The following is a 20636-nucleotide window of genomic DNA, read 5'->3' as shown; positions in this document are numbered from 1 at the left end:
AAACTGTAACCAAGTTTATAATTTATAAACTGTAACCAAGTTTATAAATTACAAACCAAGTTTGTAATTTGAACAAATCTAGAACATTCAAAACCAACTGTAACCACAATGGAATTTAATCATTAAAACAAATGCAAACTACACCAAAAATAAGTCATCAGACATCATTTTACCACACACAATTTTAAATGCTAGCCTAACTATTGGCTAGGTTTTCTGATTTCTGTGAAAGCTCCAAGTGGTGAGATCTATGACAACAGTAATAGCTACATGACCTTTCTGTCCACATGACAGACTTGAAGATCTGCTGATTAGGCTAAGCAATTATAGACTTGATGAAGGATAGGAAGAAGAGAGGCAACAAAGGCTACTACAAAATGTGATAAGACACCCTTGTCAGGCAATCTAGAATATGTGAATCTCTATTTGAAATCACAGACAATCCATCAATGTCTTCACTTATCTCTCTCTCCTAGATCATTATCATCAGCCAAAAAAAAAAAAAAAGGTAAATCCCTCCATCTTAAAGAAAACTCCCCCAATTCCTAATCTCCATTTCTGCTGCACCTCCATGTCTTCTCCCCTTTGCTAAACAACTCCTAAAAGAAGTGTCTAAACTCAATGCCTCATGTCCTCATCTCTCTGACATCCATCTGCATAAGGCTCTCATTCCTACCACTCCAAAGAAATTTCTTTTCATGAGATCACCAATGATCCTCACCTAGTAAATCCAATCTCAGAACTCTTATCAGGCCCACTGTCAGCATTTGACAGGAAATTAATCCCTCCTTAAAATAATTTCTTCATTTATCTTCTAGGATACCACCAGCTCCTGGTTAATTCCTACCTCTGTGACTACCCTTTCTCAGTCTCCTTTGATGGTTTTTCCTCTCAACTTCTTAATGCTGAAATTAGCTCAGTTTTTAAAACCCTTCTCTAACCATGGTCACTTCCTTAGAACCATTTTTATGCTGACATTACCCATATTTCTGGCTCCAGCACAGACCTCTCTAATGAACTACTGATGCACCAAGAATTACTAATCAATATCTTCATTTGGCTATCTAACTGGCATCTCAAATTAAATACTGCCAGAATAAAATTCTTCATTCTCCCTCTAAAACTTAATCTTTCCCGTCTTACCTCAAATTTAATTGATGGCAATTCCATTTGTCCAGTTGCATGAGTCAAAAACCTATGTCATTCCTGGTTCTTCTCTTTAGCTCACACCTTACATCTGATTCATTAGCAAGTCCTATTATCTCTATCTTAAAAACATGTCCAGAGTCACATTAGTCCAAAAGACGCTGCTACCTCCTTAGACCAAGCCACCACCATCTTCTGCCTGCATTACTGAAATAACCTCCTCATCGATCCTCTTGTTTATATCCTTGTCCCTCTAGTTGCAGCCAGAATGATCTTAAGGTGAGTGAATTTTGAAAAATTTACAAATGATATAATGCCTGCAACTTAAAAAGCCAGAGGGAAGAGGCAGAAGAAATTACAGATGAAACAAGACTGGCCAAGAGTTAATTACTGAAGCTGGGGAATTAATACTTGATAAGATTATACTCATCTCTACTTTTATGTATTTCCAATTTTCTGCAATAGAAGGTTAAATAATAAATAGGTCATATCATTCCTCTGCTCACAGTCCTCCAATAGCACGCATACCACTAAAAACAAAACCCGAAGTTCCTACTCAATGGCCTCAATAAGGTTTTACAAAACCTGATTCCCATTACTTCTATGATTTATTTCACTTGCTGCTGCTGCAAAGTCACTTCAGTTGTGTCCAACTCTTTGCAACCCTAAGGACTGTAGCCCCCCAGGCTCCTCTGTCCATGCAGTTTCCCAGGCAAGAACACTAGAGTGCATTGCCATGTCCTCCTCCAGGGGAATCTCCCCAACCCAGGGATCAAACCCACCTCTACTGCATAGTAGGCAGATTCTTTACTGCTGAGCCACCAGAGAAGCCCACTTCACTTGCTACTGTCCCACTGACTCTGCCACAGACACTCTGATCTCAATGCTGGCCCTAGAATGTTCCACGAATGCATCTACTTCAAGGTCTTCTTACTTGCTGACCCTTCTGTATGATCTTTCCCCAAATATTCTTCTAGGTCACTACTTAAAAATCACTTTGGTAAGGCCTTCCCTGTGCTTCCCCCTCCCTACCTCCATTCAAAACTGTATACATGTTCATACCTGCTCCTGGCATTACCTATTCCCCTTTTCTTGTTTTATTTTTCTCCCTAGTACTTATCATCATCCAGTAACTATGTATTAGGCAAGTCAAGATAGTGGAGTAGAAGGACATGTGCTCATCTTCTGCAAGAACTCCAAAATTACAACTCACTGCTGAACAAATGTTGATAGGAGAATGCTGGTTCCCACCAAAAAGACACCCCACACCCAAGGGCAAAGGAGAAGCCCCAGCAAGATGGTAGGAGAGGCAAAACCTCATTTACAATCAAATCGCATACAACCAGAGACACTTGGAGGGCTCAAACACACCTTGTGTGCACCAGGCACCCAGAGACCCCACAGAGACTGAGCCAGAACAGTGTCTGTGTGTCTCTTGTGGAGGTACAGGTCAGCAGTGGCCTGCCACAGAGACAGGGGCTCTGAGCGCAGCAGATCAGAGTATGGCATAAGCATTCTTGGAGGAGGTCGCCATTAAACCCACCATAAAGCCACCAGAACTTACACACACTAGGGAAACAGACTCTTGGAGGGCACAAACAAAACCTTGTGTGCACCAGGACCCAGGAGAAAGGAGCAGTGACCCCACAAGAGACTGCCCAGGCCTGCCCATGAGTGTGCAGGAGTCTCTGGTGGAGGCCTGGGTCGGTGGTGGCCGCTGTGGGGTCAGAGACAATGGGTGCAGCAGTGCGTGCAGGGGGCCTTCTAAAGGAGGTCACCACTACCTTCATCACTTCCACCATAGTTTGGTCTCAGATCAAACAAAAGGGAGGGTACACAGCCCATCAACAGAAAATTGGATTAAAGATTTACTGAGCATTGTCCCAGGACTTATCCCACCCATCAGAACAAGAACCAGTTTCCCCCTCAGTCAGTCTCTGCCATCAGGAGGTTTCCATAAGCCTTTTGTCCTTATCCAGCAGAGGGCAACAGAATGAAAACCACAATCACAGAAAACTAATCAAACTGATCTGGACCACAGCCTTGTCTAAATAAAAGAACTATGACCCATGAGTGTAGGGCCACCTAAGATGGACGGGTCATGGGGGAGAGTTCTGACAAAAAGTGGTCCACTGGAGAAGGGAACCCTATGAACAGTGTGAAAAGGCAAAAAGATAGGACACTGAAAGATGAACTCCCCAGGTCGGTAGGTGCTCAATATGCTACCAGAGATCACTGGAGAAATGACTCCAGAAAGAATGAAGAGATAGAGCCAAAGCAAAAACAACACACCCAGCTGTGGATGTGACTGGTGATGGAAGTCAAGTCCAAAGCTGTAGAGAGCAATACTGCATAGGAACCTGGAATGTTAGGTCTACGAATCAAGGCAAATTGGAAGTGGTCAAACAGGAGATGGCAAAAGTGAACATCAACATTTTAGGAATCACTGATCTAAAATGGACTGGAATGAGTGAATTTAACTCAGATGACCATTTTATCTACTACTGCGGGCAGGAATTCCTGAGAAGAAATGGAGTAGCCATCATGATCAACAGAAGAGTGCAAAACGCAGTACTTGGGTGCAATCCCAAAGACGACAGAATGATCTCTGTTCGTTTCCAAGGCAAACCATTCAATATCACAGTAATCCAAGTCTCTGCCCCGACCAATAATGCTGAAGAAGTTGAAGTTGAATGGTTCTATGAAGACATACAAGACCTTCTAGAACTAACATCAAAAAAGATGTCCTTTTCATTACAGGGGACTGGAAAGCAAAAGTAGGAAGTCAAGAGATACCCAGAATAATAGGCAAATTTGGCCTTGGAGTACAAAATGAAGCAGGGCAAAGGCTAACAGAGTTTTGCCAAGAGAAAACACTGGTCTTAGAAAACCCTCTTCCAACAACACAAGAGACTTTACACATGGACATCATCAGATGGTCAATACCAAAATCAAGCTGATTATATTCTTAGCAGCAAAAGATGGAGAAGCTCTATATAGTTGGCAAAAACAAGACTGCGAGCTGACTGTGGCCCAGGTCATGAACTGCTTATTGCCAAATTCAGACTTAAATTGAAGAAAGTAGAGAAAAACATCAGGCCACTCAGGTATGACCTAAATCAAATCCCTTACAAATATACAGTGGAAGTGACAAATAGATTTAAAGGATTATATCTGATAGACAGAGTGCCTGAAGAACTACGGACGGAGTTCAAGACATTGTACAGGAGGCAGTGATCAGGACCATCCCCAAGAAAAAGAAATGCAAAAAGGCAAAATGGTTGTCTGAGGAGGCCTTACAAATAGCTGAGAAAAGAAGAAAAGCTAAAGGCAAAGGAGAAAAGGAAAGATACACCCACTTGAATGCAGAGTTCCAAAGAAAAGCAAGGAGAGATAAGAAAGCCTTCCTCAGTGATCAATGCAAAGAAATAGGGGAAAACAGCAGAATCAGAAATACTAGAGATCTCTTCGAGAAAATCAGGGAACATTTTCATGCAAAGATGAGCACAATAAAGGACAGAAATGGTATGGACCTAACCGAAGCATAAGATACTAAGAAGAGGAGGCAAGAATATACAGAAGAACCATACAAAAAAGATCTTCATGACCCAGATAACCACGATAGTGTGATCACTCACCTCAAGCGCGACCCCCTAGAATGCAAAGTCAAGTGGGCCTTAGGAAGCATCACTATGAACAAAGCTAGTGGAGGTGACGGAATTCCAGTTGAGCTATTTCAAATCCTAAAAGATGATGCTGTGAAAGTGCTGCACTTAATATGCCAGCAAATCTGGAAAACACAGCAGTGGCCACAAGACTGGAAAAGGTCAGTTTTCATTCCAATCACAAAGAAAGGCAATGCCAAAGAATGTTCAAACTACCACACAATTGCACTCATCTCACATACTAGTAAAATAATGCTCAGAATCCTCCAAGCCAGGCTTCAACAGTACGTGACCCAAGAGCTTCCAGATGATATTCAAGCTGGATTTAGAAAAGACAAAGGAACCAGAGATCAAATTCCTAACATCTATTGGATCATCAAGAAAGCAAGAGAGTTCCAGAAAAACATCTACTTCTGCATTACCGGCTATGCCAAAGTCTTTGACTCTGTGGATCACAACAAACTGTAGAAAATTCTGAAAGAGATGGGAATACCAGACCACTGGACCTGCCTCTGGAGAATCTGTATGCAGGTCAAGAAGCAAAAGTTAGAACTGGACACAGAACAACAGACTGCTTCCAAATCAGGAAAGGAGTACATCAAGGCTGCATATTGTCACCCTGCTTATTTAACTTATATGCAGAGTACGTCATGAGAAATGCCGGGCTGGATGAAGCACAAGCTAGAATCAAGATTGCTGGGAGAAATGTCAATAACCTCAGATATGCAGATGGCACCACCCTTACGGCAGAAAGCGAAGAAAAACTAAAGAGCCTCTTGATGAAAGTGGAAGAGGAGAGTGAAGAAGTTGGCTTAAAACTCAACGTTCAGAAAACTAAAATTATGGCATCCAGTCCCATCACTTCATGGCAAATGGATGTGGGAACAGTGGAAACCTTGAGAGAGTTTATTTTTTTTGGCTCCACAATCACTGTAGATGGTGACTGCAGCCATCTAATTAAGACACTTGCTCCTTGGAAGAAAAGCTATGAACAACCTAAACAGCCTGTTAAAAAGTAGAGACATTACTTTACCAACAAAGGTCCGCCTGTTCAAAGCTATGATTTTTCTAGTAGTCATGTATGGATGTGAGAGTTGGACTATAAAGAAAGCTGAGTGCTGAAGAATTGATGTTTCTGAACTGTGGTGTTGGAGAAGACTCTTGAGAGTCCCTTGGACTGCAAGGAGATCCAACCAGTCCATCCTAAAAGAAATCAGTCCTGAATATTCATTGGAAGGACTGATGCTGAAGCTGAGACTCCAATACTTTGGCCACCTGATGAAGAACTGACTCATTGGAAAAGATCCTGATGCTGGGAAAGATTGAAGGAGGGAGGCGAAGGGGACAACAGAGGATGAGATGGTTAGATGGCTTCACTGACTTGATGGACATGGTTTGAGTAAGCTCCAGGATAGACAGGGATAGACAGGGAAGCCTGGTGTGCTACAGTCCATTGGCTCGCAAAGAGTCAGACATGACTGATCGACTGAACTGAACTGAATATACTAGACTGTTGACTCTGAAGAACACAAAGGGTACAGGCATCAGCTCTCTCCATAATCGAAAATCTGTGCATAACTTATAGTCAGCCTTCCATATCCATGATTCTGCATCTGTTTATTCAACCAAAGCCAGTCAGGTAGTGCTATAGCATTTGTTAGAGAAAAAGATCCACATAAAAGCCAATCCACACAGTTCAATCCCATGTTGCTCAAGAGTCAACTGAATATTTTACTCACTTCACCTGTCTCTCCTGACAAGTCATATGAAGGCATAAACTTGTCTGTTTTGTTCATTGCTATATCCTAGGCACTTAGAACAACTCAGCACAGAGCAGATGCTCAATAACTATTAGCTGAATTCAAGACCACCATGTTTCTTGAATCTAAAACTCAATTTGGTAGACTATCGGTAATATTCAGTAGTATTTTGCTTCACGGTTACCAAATGTGAATATATAAAAAATAAGCTATTTCCTTACCTATTTCACCATGCTTTGTAATGGGACCTGCATGGATTTTCAATATATCTAACCTTGCTTGTTCGTTTGGTAAATCAATATCTGAAAATAAGAAAATTATAAAAAATTCTATTACAGTCAGGTTTTTTCTTTGTTAAATAGAGTAGGGGGTGAGGAGGAGGTTTGGGATACAGAAATAGACATAGACAAAGAGAAATGGACAGCAGGCAAAGAAATTTAACTCACGTATTTTTCTATCTAATCTGCCTGGACGAAGCAAAGCAGGATCCAGTGTATCTGGTCTGTTGGTAGCCATGATCATTTTAACTCTATGCAGAGTATCAAATCCATCCATTTGATTCAGTAGCTAAGAATGTATTTGTGAATATAAATCAAAGGTACATTTTATAAAATATCCCAACCATTAAAAAACTTCAGACACAACTTTTATATGCCCAAAGCCATGAAATATATTGCTTACAGACAGATATATGAGGTACAAAATGATCCTTTGATGGAATATTGTTTTTCTTACATAAAGGGATATATTTTTCATGCTAAAAGTTCCAAGGTAGATTATTTAACTATATACCTTTCTACAGCTTTCAGACTAGGTCTAATAAATCTGAAGGCATCCATCTAATCAAAAATTATGAAACTAAACTATGTGGATCTGATTTCCAATGTTCAAATTTTTTGATAGAATTAGTTTTAAAATAAAAATAATAAAAATAATAACTAACGTTTCAAGTGCTTATGGTATGCCAGATATAAAATTTACATTAGCATAACTGGACACAATGATTTTCTACAAACCTGATAATAAATCCATTAAACATCTTTTCAAATAATTCTATTATACATAGAAATACTGAGACATATTTCCTTTAATTTCTTAAGTTTTCTTGAGTAAATGCTGGAAAATCTAACTGCATTCAATAACATCTTTAAAACAAAGCTAATCTAACAATATGTCTATTTCTTTATGTCAATATGTCTAACATTCCCAAAATGTTAGCTAATAACTTATCAGCTACATGAATAAAACTAGCATGTGTTGCTTTCAAAATAATTCAATTTAAGGCTTCTAAAAGACTCAACTAATTTTGAAATACTGTGTATATTCTGAGCAGACCAGAAACATTTATAAAAACAATTTTCCAAATATCCCCACTGAGACAGAAATTGACAATGTATTACCAATGCTACCTATCTATTTATAGAAGTTGGAAAATGTGTTTAAAATCTTGCCATCACTTTCACAGAACTTAAGAGTGGGAAAAAGCTTTAATATACATTTCAATACCCAGCATCCATCTTCAATAATCAAAACAATTTTAGCTTTCTTTCATTGTCAACAATAGAGGAAAGTATTAGTAATTTTCAGAATAGCCTAATACATAATGACCACTCATTTACTGTTACCAGTTTTAATATATTTGTCACTTGTAAAATATCTATAAAACTAATACAAGATCACATTCACAACGTAAGTACAATATACAATTTAAATATTTAAATGGCTAGTCTGCTCAAAAAACAGAACAGTAAAGCAGTAAATCAAATGAAAATTTTTGGATATCCCTATTGTTTTCTAGGACTCATTTTCTTACTAGAGACTATGCCAGAGAAAAGTGCTCATTCCTGGCAATATTTTCGAATTTCATATGTAAGTGCATTCTTCATTTAAACCACTGTACATATTTTGACTTTCAAATACCCAATGTATACTTATTCATTTTATAAATACTGATTTTCTTCTAAACCACTTTCACCAAATATTACCTCCATTAAAGTTCTCTGAATCTCTCTATCTGCTGAAGTACCCTCAGAAAACCGACGACCACCTAAAATAATGATATGGAAACTTATGTGTTACTCCTCCTCTTTAAGCATCATTTAAGAAAACAATACGAAAATGATAGTTCTAGGGTTTAAAGTATTAAGATGAAAATTAATTAACAAAAATTATACTGATAAAATTAGAATTGATTTTGGTTATGTTTCTCATGTTCTCAACGTTAAAGTTTATTTATTAAGATTGGTTAAACTTTAAGAATTAAAAAATAATTCATCTTGCTACTTCACAGAAGTTGCAATTAGAGGTGAAAAGAGATGGAAAAGTTTCTTTTAGATTAAAAAAAGTTTTCCTAACTTTCAAGAAAAGTTTAAAATAAATTTTAAAAACTGTTGTTCTTACCAATAGCATCTATTTCATCCATAAAAATGATGCATGGCTGATGGTCCCTGGCATAGTTAAACATTTCTCTGATCAAACGAGCACTTTCACCAATGTACTTGTCTACTATAGAACTAGATACAACCTGATTAAAGGAAGAACATTAAGGTAAACATAAGACAATTCAAATTTAATTTCAACAACTACACAAAGAATCTTCCCTTTACCTTTAAGAAATTGCAATCCAGCTGGCTAGCCACAGCTCGTGCCAAGAGTGTTTTTCCTGTACCTGGGAATGAAAAAAAAAAGTAATTTTTGAAAAGTAATATAAATTTGAGGGAAAATAAGATACATTTTCAAAAGCTTTTAAGAATGTAATCCTTTGAATAGTAAATTTTGCAAAAGGAGGATAAGTCCTGAACAGAATTTCCATTTTATTCAAAATATCCTTTCTAATTTTATTTTAAGCCAACCAAATACATAACTCTAGAAATATACCAAACCCTACTTAGTAACAAACTATGATGGAAACTTGCATATTAAAATCCATTGGTCTATACTGCACACTGAGTGGATCTTTACTTAGGTATGATATTATAATATTAAGTATTGGCTATCTGAAAACTACTGATTCAGTGGATTATTAAAATCTTCCCAATACTGGCATTTTCCATTATACAATATTTAAAAAATCATATTTGCTAATACCATCACCAATCTCATCCTGTCCTATATTAACACACTGGAAAAGTTGTCAAGCTCATAGTACCAGATATAAAGTTTTCAAAAACAAATTTTCATGTGCAAAGTTCCAATTTTATCAACAGTTACAGATGGGGTCAGTTGTTTAATATGATTGGCTAACTTCATTTTTTTAAAAAAAAATATGTGCAAGGTTACCAATAACCAGTCTGATAATTAATTGTAAATTTTTCTTTCAAGTAAAATGGCACTCTGTGAAAAGCAGCGAATTCAGCAGGCAACTGAATAACAGCACAAATGGTTTTCTTAGAGATATCTACCCTATTAAGAATGCAACAGAAATACTTTAAAGTATTTTCCATTTCCTCACAAAATACAAGACATTATTCAAGGATCAAAAGTTCATATTTTTACCAGTTTATCAAGGACATTTTAAACTGAAACTGGCCTCTTTTCATACTGCACATGTTGAGTGGCCACAAAGACAATGACTATTGTAACATTCTGTGCCATTGACTTAACTGATTCATGCTACTTGCACCATCAACACAGATGTTAGCTGCCTTTTTCACTGTGTTGACATCTTAGTATTACAAGAGTAAGTTCTGACCTTGCAGATGCCCTGAAAGTATCTCTGGGATACCCATGGGTCTGTGAACCACATGGGACAACTGGCTAGAATCACAACGTTAAGATATATGCTTATGAAACTTAAGACTAAGCAAGGCTAAGAAAATTATAGACACACATCTCCAGCTGCTTCCTTACTCTGAACAGAATGAAGGCTGAAATGGAGACATTAAATATTTATATCTTATTGTTTTATTCATTGATTCATACTGAGACAGACGTAGCTTAACACCAACCTGGTGGTCCATATAACAAACAGCCTTTTGGAGGTATTATTCCCACACGCTGGAATAATTCAGGGTTTGTAAGAGGTAATTCTATTACCTAGAAAAGAAGTTGCAGGTTTCTTAAACAGTTAGTTAACATTTTAATGTACTTTAATATTTTAAGAATAATATGAGCTGTTACATACACACATAATTCATAATAGATCTAGAATTCGTGCTATGTAAAAGCATTTATACTAGAGGTCTTTTATCAGGCAGATGTAAGATATCTCTTAAAGCTAAAGAGCTTAAAATATTTTAAAAATTAATTAAAAAGCACGTGGCAGAACTTCCCTGGTGGTCCAGTGCCTAAGACTCCACACTCCCAATGCAGAAGGCTGGGCTGGGGAACTAGATCTTGCATGCTACAATTAAGATGAGGACAGTCAAATAAATACATTAAAATACTCATTTTTTAAAAAAAAGCATGTGGTAATTTGTACTACTTAACACACTTGTTAAAATAACCACACACTTGGCATAAGTGATGGTTGCACAGGCATATAACCTGTCAAAACATACTTCAACTGTACATTCAAAAACTTGTACATTTAAAATTTCACTGAATATAACCTATGCATCAACAAAAAAATTATACTAAAAGAAATCAGTTAAGCAAAAAAACCCAAAAAGATCCACACTATTTTGCATTTGAATACAACAAAAATAATTATAAAATTGTCACTGAAAGAAATGTTATTTAAAATTTTCTTAGGTTGGCATTTTGTCATAGTAGTCTTAATAAAACCATAAATTCTGCTCTTAATGTTCTAGTTCAGTTCAGTTGCTCAATTGTGTCTGACTTTTTGTGACCCCATGGACTGCTGCATGGCAGGCTTCCCTGTCCATCACCAATTCCTGGAGCTTGCTCAAACTCATATCCATCGAGTTGTTGATGCCATCCAACCATCTCATGTTCTGTCATCCCCTTCTCCTCCTGCCTTCAATCTTTCCCAGCATCAGGGTCTTTTCCAATGAGTCTGTTCTCCACATCAGGTGGCTGAAGTACTGGAGTTTCACCTTCAGCTTCCCATGAACACCCAGGACTGATTTCCTTTAGGATGGACTGGTTGTATCTCCTTGCAGTCCAAGGGACTCTCAAGAGTCTTCTCCACCACAGTTCAAAAACATCAATTCTTTGGCACTCAGCTTTCTTTATAGTCCATTTCTCACATCCATACATAACTACTGGAAAAACCATAGCTTTGAACAGACGGACCTTTGTTGGTAACGTCTCTGCTTTTTAACAGGCTGTTTAGGTAGGTCATACATAGCTTTTCTTTCAAGGAGCAAACATCTTTTAATTTCATGGCTACAGTCACCATCTGCAGTGATTTTGGAGCCCCAAAAAATAAACTCTCTCACTGTTCCCACATCCATTTGCCATGAAGTGATGGGACCGGATGCCATAATTTTAGTTTTCTGAATGCTGAGTTTTAAGCCAACTTCTTCACTCTCCTCTTTCTCTTTCATCAAGAGGCTCTTTAGTTTTTCTTTGCTTTCTGCCATAAGGGTGGTGCCATCTACATATCTAAGGTTATTGATATTTCTCCTAGCAATCTTGATTCCAGCTTGTGCTTCATCTGGCCCGGCATTTACATGATGCATTCTGCATATAAGTTAAATAAGCAGGGTGACAATATGCAGCCTTGACGTCCTCCTTTCCTGATCTGGAAGCAGTCTGTTGTTCCATGCCCAGTTCTAAGTGTTGCTTCTTGACCTGCATACAGATTGCTCAGGAGGCAGGTCAGGTGGTCTGGTATTTCCATCTCTTTCAGAATTTTCCACAGTTTGTTGTGATCCACAGAGTCAAAGGCTTTGGCATAGCCAGTAATGCAGAAGTAGATGTCTTTCTGGAACTCTCTTGCTTTCTCGATGATCCAATGGATGTTAACAATTTGAACTCTGGTTCCTCTGCCTTTTCTAAATCCAGCTGAAACATCTGGAAGTTCTTGGGTCATGTACTGTTGAAGACTGGCCTGGAAAATTTTGAGCATTATTTTGCTAGTGTGTGAGATGAGTGCAATTGTGCAGTAGTTTGAACATACTCTGGCATTCCCTTTCTTGGGGATTGGAATGAAAACTGACCTTTTCCAGTCTTGTGGCCACTGCTGTGTTTTCCAGATTTGCTGGCATATTGAGTGCAGCACTTTCACAGCATCATCTTTTAGGGTTTGAAATAGCTCAACTGGAATTCCATCACCTCCACTAGCTTTGTTCATAGTGATGCTTCCTAAGGCCCACTTGAATTCGCATTCTAGGATGTCTGGCTCTAAGTGAGTGATTATCACACCATCATGGTTATCTGGGTCATGAAGGTCTTTTTTGTATCTTCTACTTCTGTTAGGTCCATACCATTTCTGTCCTTTATTGTGCTCATCTCTGCATGAAATGTTCCTCGGTATCTCTAATTATCTTGAAGAGATCTCTAGTCTTTCCCATTCTATTGTTTTCCTCTGTTTCTTTGCATTGATCACTGAGGAAGGCTTTCCCTTATCCCTCCTTGCTACTGAGCCACAGTCAGCTCAATGCTCTCAGACTGATTCAAAGAAAGCAAAGTTAGGGACCAAAGGGTGAGGATTTGACTCTCCAATTTAAACTCTTCAGTCCCAGTAACTTGTTCAGTTCAGTTCAGTCGCTCAGTCGTATCCCAGCTCTTTGCGACTCCATGGACTGCAGCATGCCAGGCCTCCCTGTCCATAACCAACTCCTGGAGTTTACTCAAACTCATGCCCATTCAGTCGGTGATGCCATTCGACCATCTCATCCTCTGTCATCCCCTTCTCCTCCCGCCTTGCATCTTTCCCAGCATCAGGGTCTTTTCCAACGAGTTAGCTCGTCACATCAGGTAGCCCAAGTACTGGGAGTTTCAGCTTCAACATCAGTCCTTCCAATGAGCATTCAGGACTGATTTCCTTTAGGATGGACTGGTTGGATCTCCTTGCAGTCCAAGGGACTCTCAAGAGTCTTCTCCAACACCACAGTTCAAAAGCATCAATTCTTTGGCTTTCAGCTTTCTTTATAGTCCAACTCTCACATCCATACATGACTACTGGAAAAACCATAGCCTTGACTAGACGGACCTTTATTGGCAAAGTAATGTCTCTGTTTTTTAATAGGCTGTCTAGGTTGGTCATAACTTTTCTTCCAAGGAGCAAGCATCTTTTCATTTCATGGCTGCAGTCACCATTTGCAGTGATTTTGGAGCCCCCCAAAATAAAGTCTGCCACTGTTTACCAGTAACTTGAAAGAGAAACTTTTATTGAATAGTTTTGCACATAAGGTATGATTAAGACATACCAAAATTGTGGGCAATTAATATTCTCAACTGTCTCCAGATGGAAAAGGGGACTGCATGTTCATGGTGTGCATGTGTTTAATTAATATTCTCAACTGTCTGCAGATGTCCTTGGTGTGTGTGTGTAATTAATATTCTCAACTGTCTGCAGATGGAAAAGGGATTGCATGTCCGTAGTGTGTGTGTATGTGTGTGTGTGAGAGAGAGAAAAAGAGAGAGAGATTCTGCTCCTATGGCTGATGCAGCAAACCACTGTAAAAGATTTCACTGTTTCATGAAGCACCAGTTCTCGCTCTGCCCTTTCATTAACTACTAAGTGAAAATAACATGCTTTTATCTATGCTTAAGCCAGTGCTTCCTCAAGATGGTTTAAAAAAAAAATAAAAAGCTTGGTTTCATAATCATCTGGAATGCTTGCTTATTTTTGCTTTTTAAGCCACACCATGAGGCATACAGGATTTTAGTTTCCCAACCAGGGCTGGAACCCAGGGTACCAGGACTGGGAGTACAGAGTCTTAACCACTGGACAGTAACGCAACTCCCCGAGAATGCTTGTTTAAATGTTAATTCCTGTTGATTCTACTCCTAATCCATTACATCAAAACCATAGAGAGCTTAAGAATCTGTACCTTTAATAAGAGTTCCAGAAAATTTAAAGTGCTGAAATCAGATAATGCAAGCTTTTCTAATTAACCAAATTCATTCCTGAGTATCTCCATCCTAAATTAGGATGAAATCAATAGGACAATGTAATCTGCTTAAAAGAGAATTGTTAAGAAGCTATCTGTGCTGTGAAGCACGGCAATCCTGATTTGACTGTTCACCTAAGAACTTAATTGTTTCTGTTGTCCAGTCACTAAGCTGTGCCCCACTCTTTGCGACCCCATGGAATGCAGCACACCATTTAAGCCACCCAAAGCCAGTATTTTTCTTAAATGACAGTAAACAGCTATAACAAAATAAAATATGTAAGACACAGATAACTTACTCTATCATAAGGGTAATAGTATAACGAGGTTATGGGAAAAAACATCACACACACTATCCAAATGTGCTCCAACCCAAGTAAATTACAAGATAATCAAACTAACAGATGGCACGAGCATTGGATTATATCCATTATTCAATATATTCAGTATATGTCAATTATTCTTAGTTGTTTTCCCTTTCTTTGTCATAAAAAAAGAGTAAGATTTTTCTAACACCAAATTTCATTTGAAGAGTTGACTCACTGGAAAAGACTCTGATGCTGGGAGGGACTGGGGGCAGGAGGAGAAGGGGACGACAAAGGATGAGATGGCTGGATGGCATCACTGACTCGATGGACGTGAGTCTGAGTGAACTCCATGAGTTGGTGATGGACAAGGAGGCCTGGCGTGCTGAGATTCATGGGGTCGCAAAGAGTCGGACACGACTGAGCGACTGAACTGAACTGAACACCAAATTATCTCCAAATTACAAAAACCTGTCATTTTTATAGCTAGAGCTTCAGAGTTATTTTTCTCTCAGCAAAAATACTATTTATATAATATTCAGTCAACATTATTTGGACAAAGTAATTTTACATCCTCTCTCTTCCTTCAGGCATTTCTTTTTCATGATTACTTATTTTTGATACAAATGTACATGACACGTCTTAAACAGACAGCCCACCTACCACCACACAGGTAGAGCGTGGCCCCTAGGACAGAGGTGGGGCAGGGAGAGGAGCTGGTAGCGCTGCCATCTGCCTCTCAGCCTCCCCAGACTGCAGCCCAGGCTCCAGAGACCCAGACACCACAGGTGCTGGCCTTCAGGCATTTTAAAACCAATACTATTTCTTGATAAGTTCAAAGAACAAAGCATACACTACCAACCTCTCTTAATTCCCGAATCTGTTCTGATAACCCTCCAATCTCAGAATAAGAAACATTCCCAGGGTCCTCATGAGACATGTTGTAAACCAATGGATCCACTTCTCTTGGCAAATATCTGTAATGATAAAGTGTACTTTTCTTTTAAAAGATGTATTTTGTCTCAGCCTACAAAGAGTGTAAATGACACGCTTATACAAGAACCTATAGGAGATCTTATAAAATCATGTTTAAGTTAATCTGAAATTAGTAAAAGCAGAAAAGTGGCAAAATATTCAGTGATCTCAGGAAGCACCTATTTTGGATAAAATATTCCCTCCATGACAATAAAAGGTTAACTAAATAGTATAAGACACCTACCTCATGATAGTTAGTGTAGTCATATCCAAAGCAACTCTTGTTCCTGGCTTCAGCTTACTTTTGTCAAGCTAATTTTATAAAACAGAAAGTGTTACATAAACACTTGAAAGGGGGTATAACAGTGTAACAAGAGCATAGTTAGAAGCCAAATAATCATTTTTATCCTTCAGAGAGAACACTAATATTAGATTATAAACAACATGCAGTGCTGCCTCTTAAAAAAAGTGCCCTTTTGTGCAATCTCACTGTGAAATGTGAAACCCCTAATACACAAAATTTGAGGAGGCAACGACTGTTTTTGAAGCAGGAACTGACTGCAATGTTTTACTTTCAAAGGCTCACTATTTAAAAGTTTTGCTCATCATTTTGATTTAGGCACTGTAGTACAGTGACTTTGGAAACTGGTAGCAAAGTATACATACAGAAATCCCTTAGTGAACATTTGTGAAGAAAGGAAAGCATCTTACAAGTATGTCCATTAAACTTATTTTAAAAACTATGGTTTTGAGAAGAATATACTCCATGATCACAGTAGATAGGGGAGAAATGCACTGTTTCCCTCTAGAGATTTTTTTATTAAAATTCTAAAGAATTTAAAAAATCCCCAGCAACTTTCATTCATTCCTTTGCTACATGTCAGACACTATGGTAAACATTTCATGTTAAGTTGAATCATACTAAATAATTTATTGGCATATTTAGGCAGTGTAACTTATTTGGGTAGAACTGGATAGAATCTATCCAAAGAGATTCAATCACGTTCAGGCTGTTTCTCAAAAAAAGTTACTTTTCAATAGTTTAGAAAACTGCTTGTTAATACAATTTCAGAATCACACAAATTACTGAACACTTTTCACAGAATTTTGCAAAGAGTGCTTGGTTTAGGATTTAGTGCCAGTTAAAATGAAGTGGGAGGCTTCCCTGGTGGCTCAGTGGTAAAGAATCTGCCTGCCAATGCAGGAGACAAATGCAGGAGACATGGATTCAATGCCTGGGTCAGAAGATCCCCTGGAGGAGGAAATGGCACCTCACTCCAGTGTTCTCGCCTAGAAATTTTCTTGGGCAGAGGAACCTGGAGGGCAACAGTCCACGGAGTTGCGAAGAGTTGGACAGGATAGAGCAACCTCAAGTGGAAGCAAGCTAAAAACTAGGTTTAATATAATGGATTAAACTAAAACTATTTCCCAGATACAGTAGTTCCCCCTCCCTTATTTACAAATGGAAACTTTATCATAATAAGTATGTATGTATAGGAAAAAACATAGCACATATAGGTTCGGTATATGCCTAGGTTTCAGGCATCCACCGGGAGTCTCGGAACATATCCCCCACAGATGAGGGACTACTGTACTTGAAACAAGAGCTTAAACAGAGATCAATAAGAAGTTATTTCATTTATATCTACAGGCAATATATACTCCGGCCTTTCTAATATTTTTCAGCTTTCAAATGCTCTGTTGCCCTCATACAGTCATAAAATATCTTTAAATGACAACTTTTGGCATCCAAAGGGTCCTAAAAGGGACATAAATATCCTTTATAGGATTAGGCATCTAAAATTTTGATTTAGAAAATATCATCCCACTTATATGTAAGTAAAATCTTAAGACTGAACTTAGTCCCTGGGTAAAATTCCATTCTATAGCCATCTCGGATCAATGTTTTAAAACCTGAACCTGATATAACAAATACTCAGAGAAAGCTCTTCCAATGAGTTTTTTAAAATCTGCTAAAGGCATTTCCTAAAGAACAAAGCAGTACATAAACTGGCTTCAGTGGTTACTAAATAATTCAAATCTGTTTGTCAGTTTTTGACTGCAAAATAAAACTTGGAGTTATCTCAGTTTGCTTATTCTAATCTAAACCAATTCATACAAAATCAATTTAACCTATAGTAAAGTTGATAAGTAATATTTCTGAATGTTTAAAGTGCAATTTATAAGGTTTCATCTTTTAAGTCTTCTTCAAAAGGAGACATTAAAATAAAATAACCTGAGTTATTTTTCAGTTCTAAGATTCTCTGATTTCTCTGTGTGTAGAGTTCACTGACCTAATGCAATCAAGCAGAAAAACAGACTACCAGGAAGGCTCAGCCTGCAATGTGGAAGACCTGGGTTCAGTCCCTGGGTTGAGAAGACCCCGTGGAGAAAGGAAAGGCTACCCACTCCAGTATTCTGACCTGGAGAATTCCATAGCCAGTATAGCCCATGGGGTTGCAAACAGTCGGACACGACTGAGCTTTCATCAGGAGTCAAATCCATGGTTTGAGTTTAGGCTTTACTAATAATTAGCTGTATCTGAACAAGTCACCTTTGGGACCTGGAAAAGTAAATAGCTTACTCGAAAGCACTTTTATCAATTATAAAGCACTATACAAATATAAAATGTTACCTGTCGACGACAACCCACAACATATCTCGGTCCATTTGTAGCTTTAACAATGACTAAAGGGGAAAAAAGAAATGAAGAAACAGACTGAAACATAGAAAGTAAAAACTAAATATATCCACATTGATGGCAGGTTGGGTTTTATTTCTGTTCTCCAAAAGACAAGAGTTGAAAGAAAACTCAGTCTATGCAAGAATATCATCTATCTTCATTATACCCATTTAAGCAATAAGCATTCAAAGCTGGTGACAGAAAGGAGGTAACCCTGCTCTTTTTCTCTCTACTAACAATCTAATACACTTACATTTTTCTTCAGTTAACTGCTTAAGTACTTCACCCACAATCTAATAAAGAAAAAAAGAGCATTATTTTTTGCCAAGAGCTTAAAAAAATAAATCACCATCACCCTCTACATCCCAAACTCCATTACCTACCTGCCCAACACTTTGTAGAGCCTTCAGATCATTTTCAGATTTTTCATACTGCTTGGTAAGTTCTTTTAATTGTTCCCTTACTGAAATAATATAATTTGAACATTTTGAATTAAGTAATCTTCGTGAGTTTAAGGCACCAAATCTTAACTTTCGTCTGTTTCACTTTACATATATTTTATATCCACTGTATCAAACCACACAAAAGTAACAATGCTGTTTGTAGATGACATGTTTCAAAACGAAATATTACAGAGAAAGCACGTATTTTTATTTTCTTGATCGGCGATATTTACTTCTTTGAGCACATTTTAGGTAACATTCTTAACAGATATTGACCTTCTGACATTTCCAGATCTGAGATTACCAATCCGAATAATAAGAGTTAGACCCTCCTCACTTCATCTATCTACATGCACTGTTACCCTCTGGCTTTTTAACCTAAATAAAGCTCCACAGAATTATGGTTAAGGTTTTCATTCATTACGTCGGTGACGGTGCATTAAGAAAAAAATACAAAACTCTTTTATTTAGTTCAGGAGGTAAGGGAAACTTGTGTAATTAATGCAGTACAATTCAAACCACGAGTAAAGATGAAAAGGGCTATTACTGACCGATACGCCTTATCCCTTAAACCCCATGTTCGGCTTTCTACATCACTAACAAGCCAACCCCCCTAGAATCTCATCTCTTGCTTGAGCTTCTTTGACTCAAGTCTTTTCCCCGCTCCGGGTCCCAGGGCTCCACCAACACCGCACTCCTTGCACCTCAATCTGGGAAACATCTCTGACCAACTTCTTCCTCACTCTTTGTCGGGTCATTTCCCACTTTCATCTCAGAACTGGGGATGTGCTGTCTGTCACCTGTACCAGACTAGATCATTTCCACGCCCGAAAAGGCTCGGCTTCCCAAACACTGGGTGGAATGACAAAGCGCCTTGTCCCTGAACTGAGGCCTTCTCATCCCCGGGACTCGGTTGCCGAACTCGGCAAAAGGCCTCCACTTAGGCAGAGACAGAAGCGGGTCCAGGTACGAGATTACGTGGAAAGAAAGGTGCACTCACACTCCTTGAGACGGCCGTCAATCTCTTTGTGCTCCAGCAGTTTCTTGCGGTAGTCCTGAAGCGCCTTATCTCTAGGGTCCGCCATGATGAGAAGCCGTCGCTCATAGGGGATGCCGGGAATGGCCATGGCCGCCCGGGCGGGGGACGGGGCGGGGCGAGGGAGAAGAGCCTCCCTGGAAGGGCAGGTTCGCAGGTGACCCCGCCCCTTCCGGTTGGCTCCGCCTCTGCACTGCCCTTCAACTTCTGCGTCTAGGGCGCCGGAGCCCGTGGAAGGAGACCTCCACCTACACCGTCCCCTGCTGGTCGGCCTGGGTAAAGCAGGGCGCTGTCCCCTGAGAAGCCTTGGTGTTTTTAAGTCATGCTGTCCTGGAACCACTAAAGACTTTGTAATAAACTAATATGAGAGTAAAATAGAGAATATACATATTTCTCTAGCGCTGATGGCTTATCCATGTATGCCTGTTGGTATAACACATTACTATCTAGGATCTCCAGGTACAGAAGGGGTAAGCTATTGATTCATTTCTTCACTCAGTGAATGAAGTACTAAGGATTTGATCTGGCGGGAAAATTAAAAAAGAAAAGATTTCAAATTGTAATAAATGCTGTTCAGTTCAGTCTCTCAGTCGTGTCTGACTCTTTGCGACCCCAGGAACCGCAGCACACCAGGCCTCCCTGTCCATCACCATCTCCCA

At 38.8% G+C, this 20636-nt stretch overlaps 1 protein-coding gene across 2 annotated transcripts in view; it reads right to left on the bottom strand.

The window, feature by feature from the left end:
* The window catches only part of PSMC6 (proteasome 26S subunit, ATPase 6), a 24862-nt gene extending 4726 nt beyond the window's left edge, over window positions 1-20136 (bottom strand). Inside the window, exons 1-12 of one of the 2 annotated variants that reach the window (XM_040225866.1) lie at window positions 19942-20136; window positions 18882-18961; window positions 18752-18791; window positions 18451-18503; window positions 16060-16127; window positions 15703-15817; window positions 10519-10606; window positions 9178-9239; window positions 8972-9095; window positions 8557-8618; window positions 7018-7138; window positions 6793-6873 (exon numbers count right to left, since the gene is read on the bottom strand). In XM_040225866.1, the coding sequence (XP_040081800.1) occupies window positions 6793-6873; window positions 7018-7138; window positions 8557-8618; window positions 8972-9095; window positions 9178-9239; window positions 10519-10606; window positions 15703-15817; window positions 16060-16127; window positions 18451-18503; window positions 18752-18791; window positions 18882-18961; window positions 19942-20068 (1021 nt within the window). In that variant the 5' untranslated portion in view covers window positions 20069-20136. The remainder of the gene's footprint in view (window positions 1-6792; window positions 6874-7017; window positions 7139-8556; window positions 8619-8971; window positions 9096-9177; window positions 9240-10518; window positions 10607-15702; window positions 15818-16059; window positions 16128-18450; window positions 18504-18751; window positions 18792-18881; window positions 18962-19941) is intronic. The other variant, XM_040225867.1, reaches the window with a different exon arrangement.
* Between the last annotated feature and the right edge of the window lie 500 nt (window positions 20137-20636).

Source organism: Oryx dammah, unplaced genomic scaffold, assembly GCF_014754425.2.
Source record: "Oryx dammah isolate SB20612 unplaced genomic scaffold, SCBI_Odam_1.1 HiC_scaffold_26, whole genome shotgun sequence".
NCBI classification, from domain to species: Eukaryota; Metazoa; Chordata; class Mammalia; order Artiodactyla; family Bovidae; genus Oryx; species Oryx dammah.
This window is presented reverse-complemented; position numbering and strand designations above follow the sequence as displayed.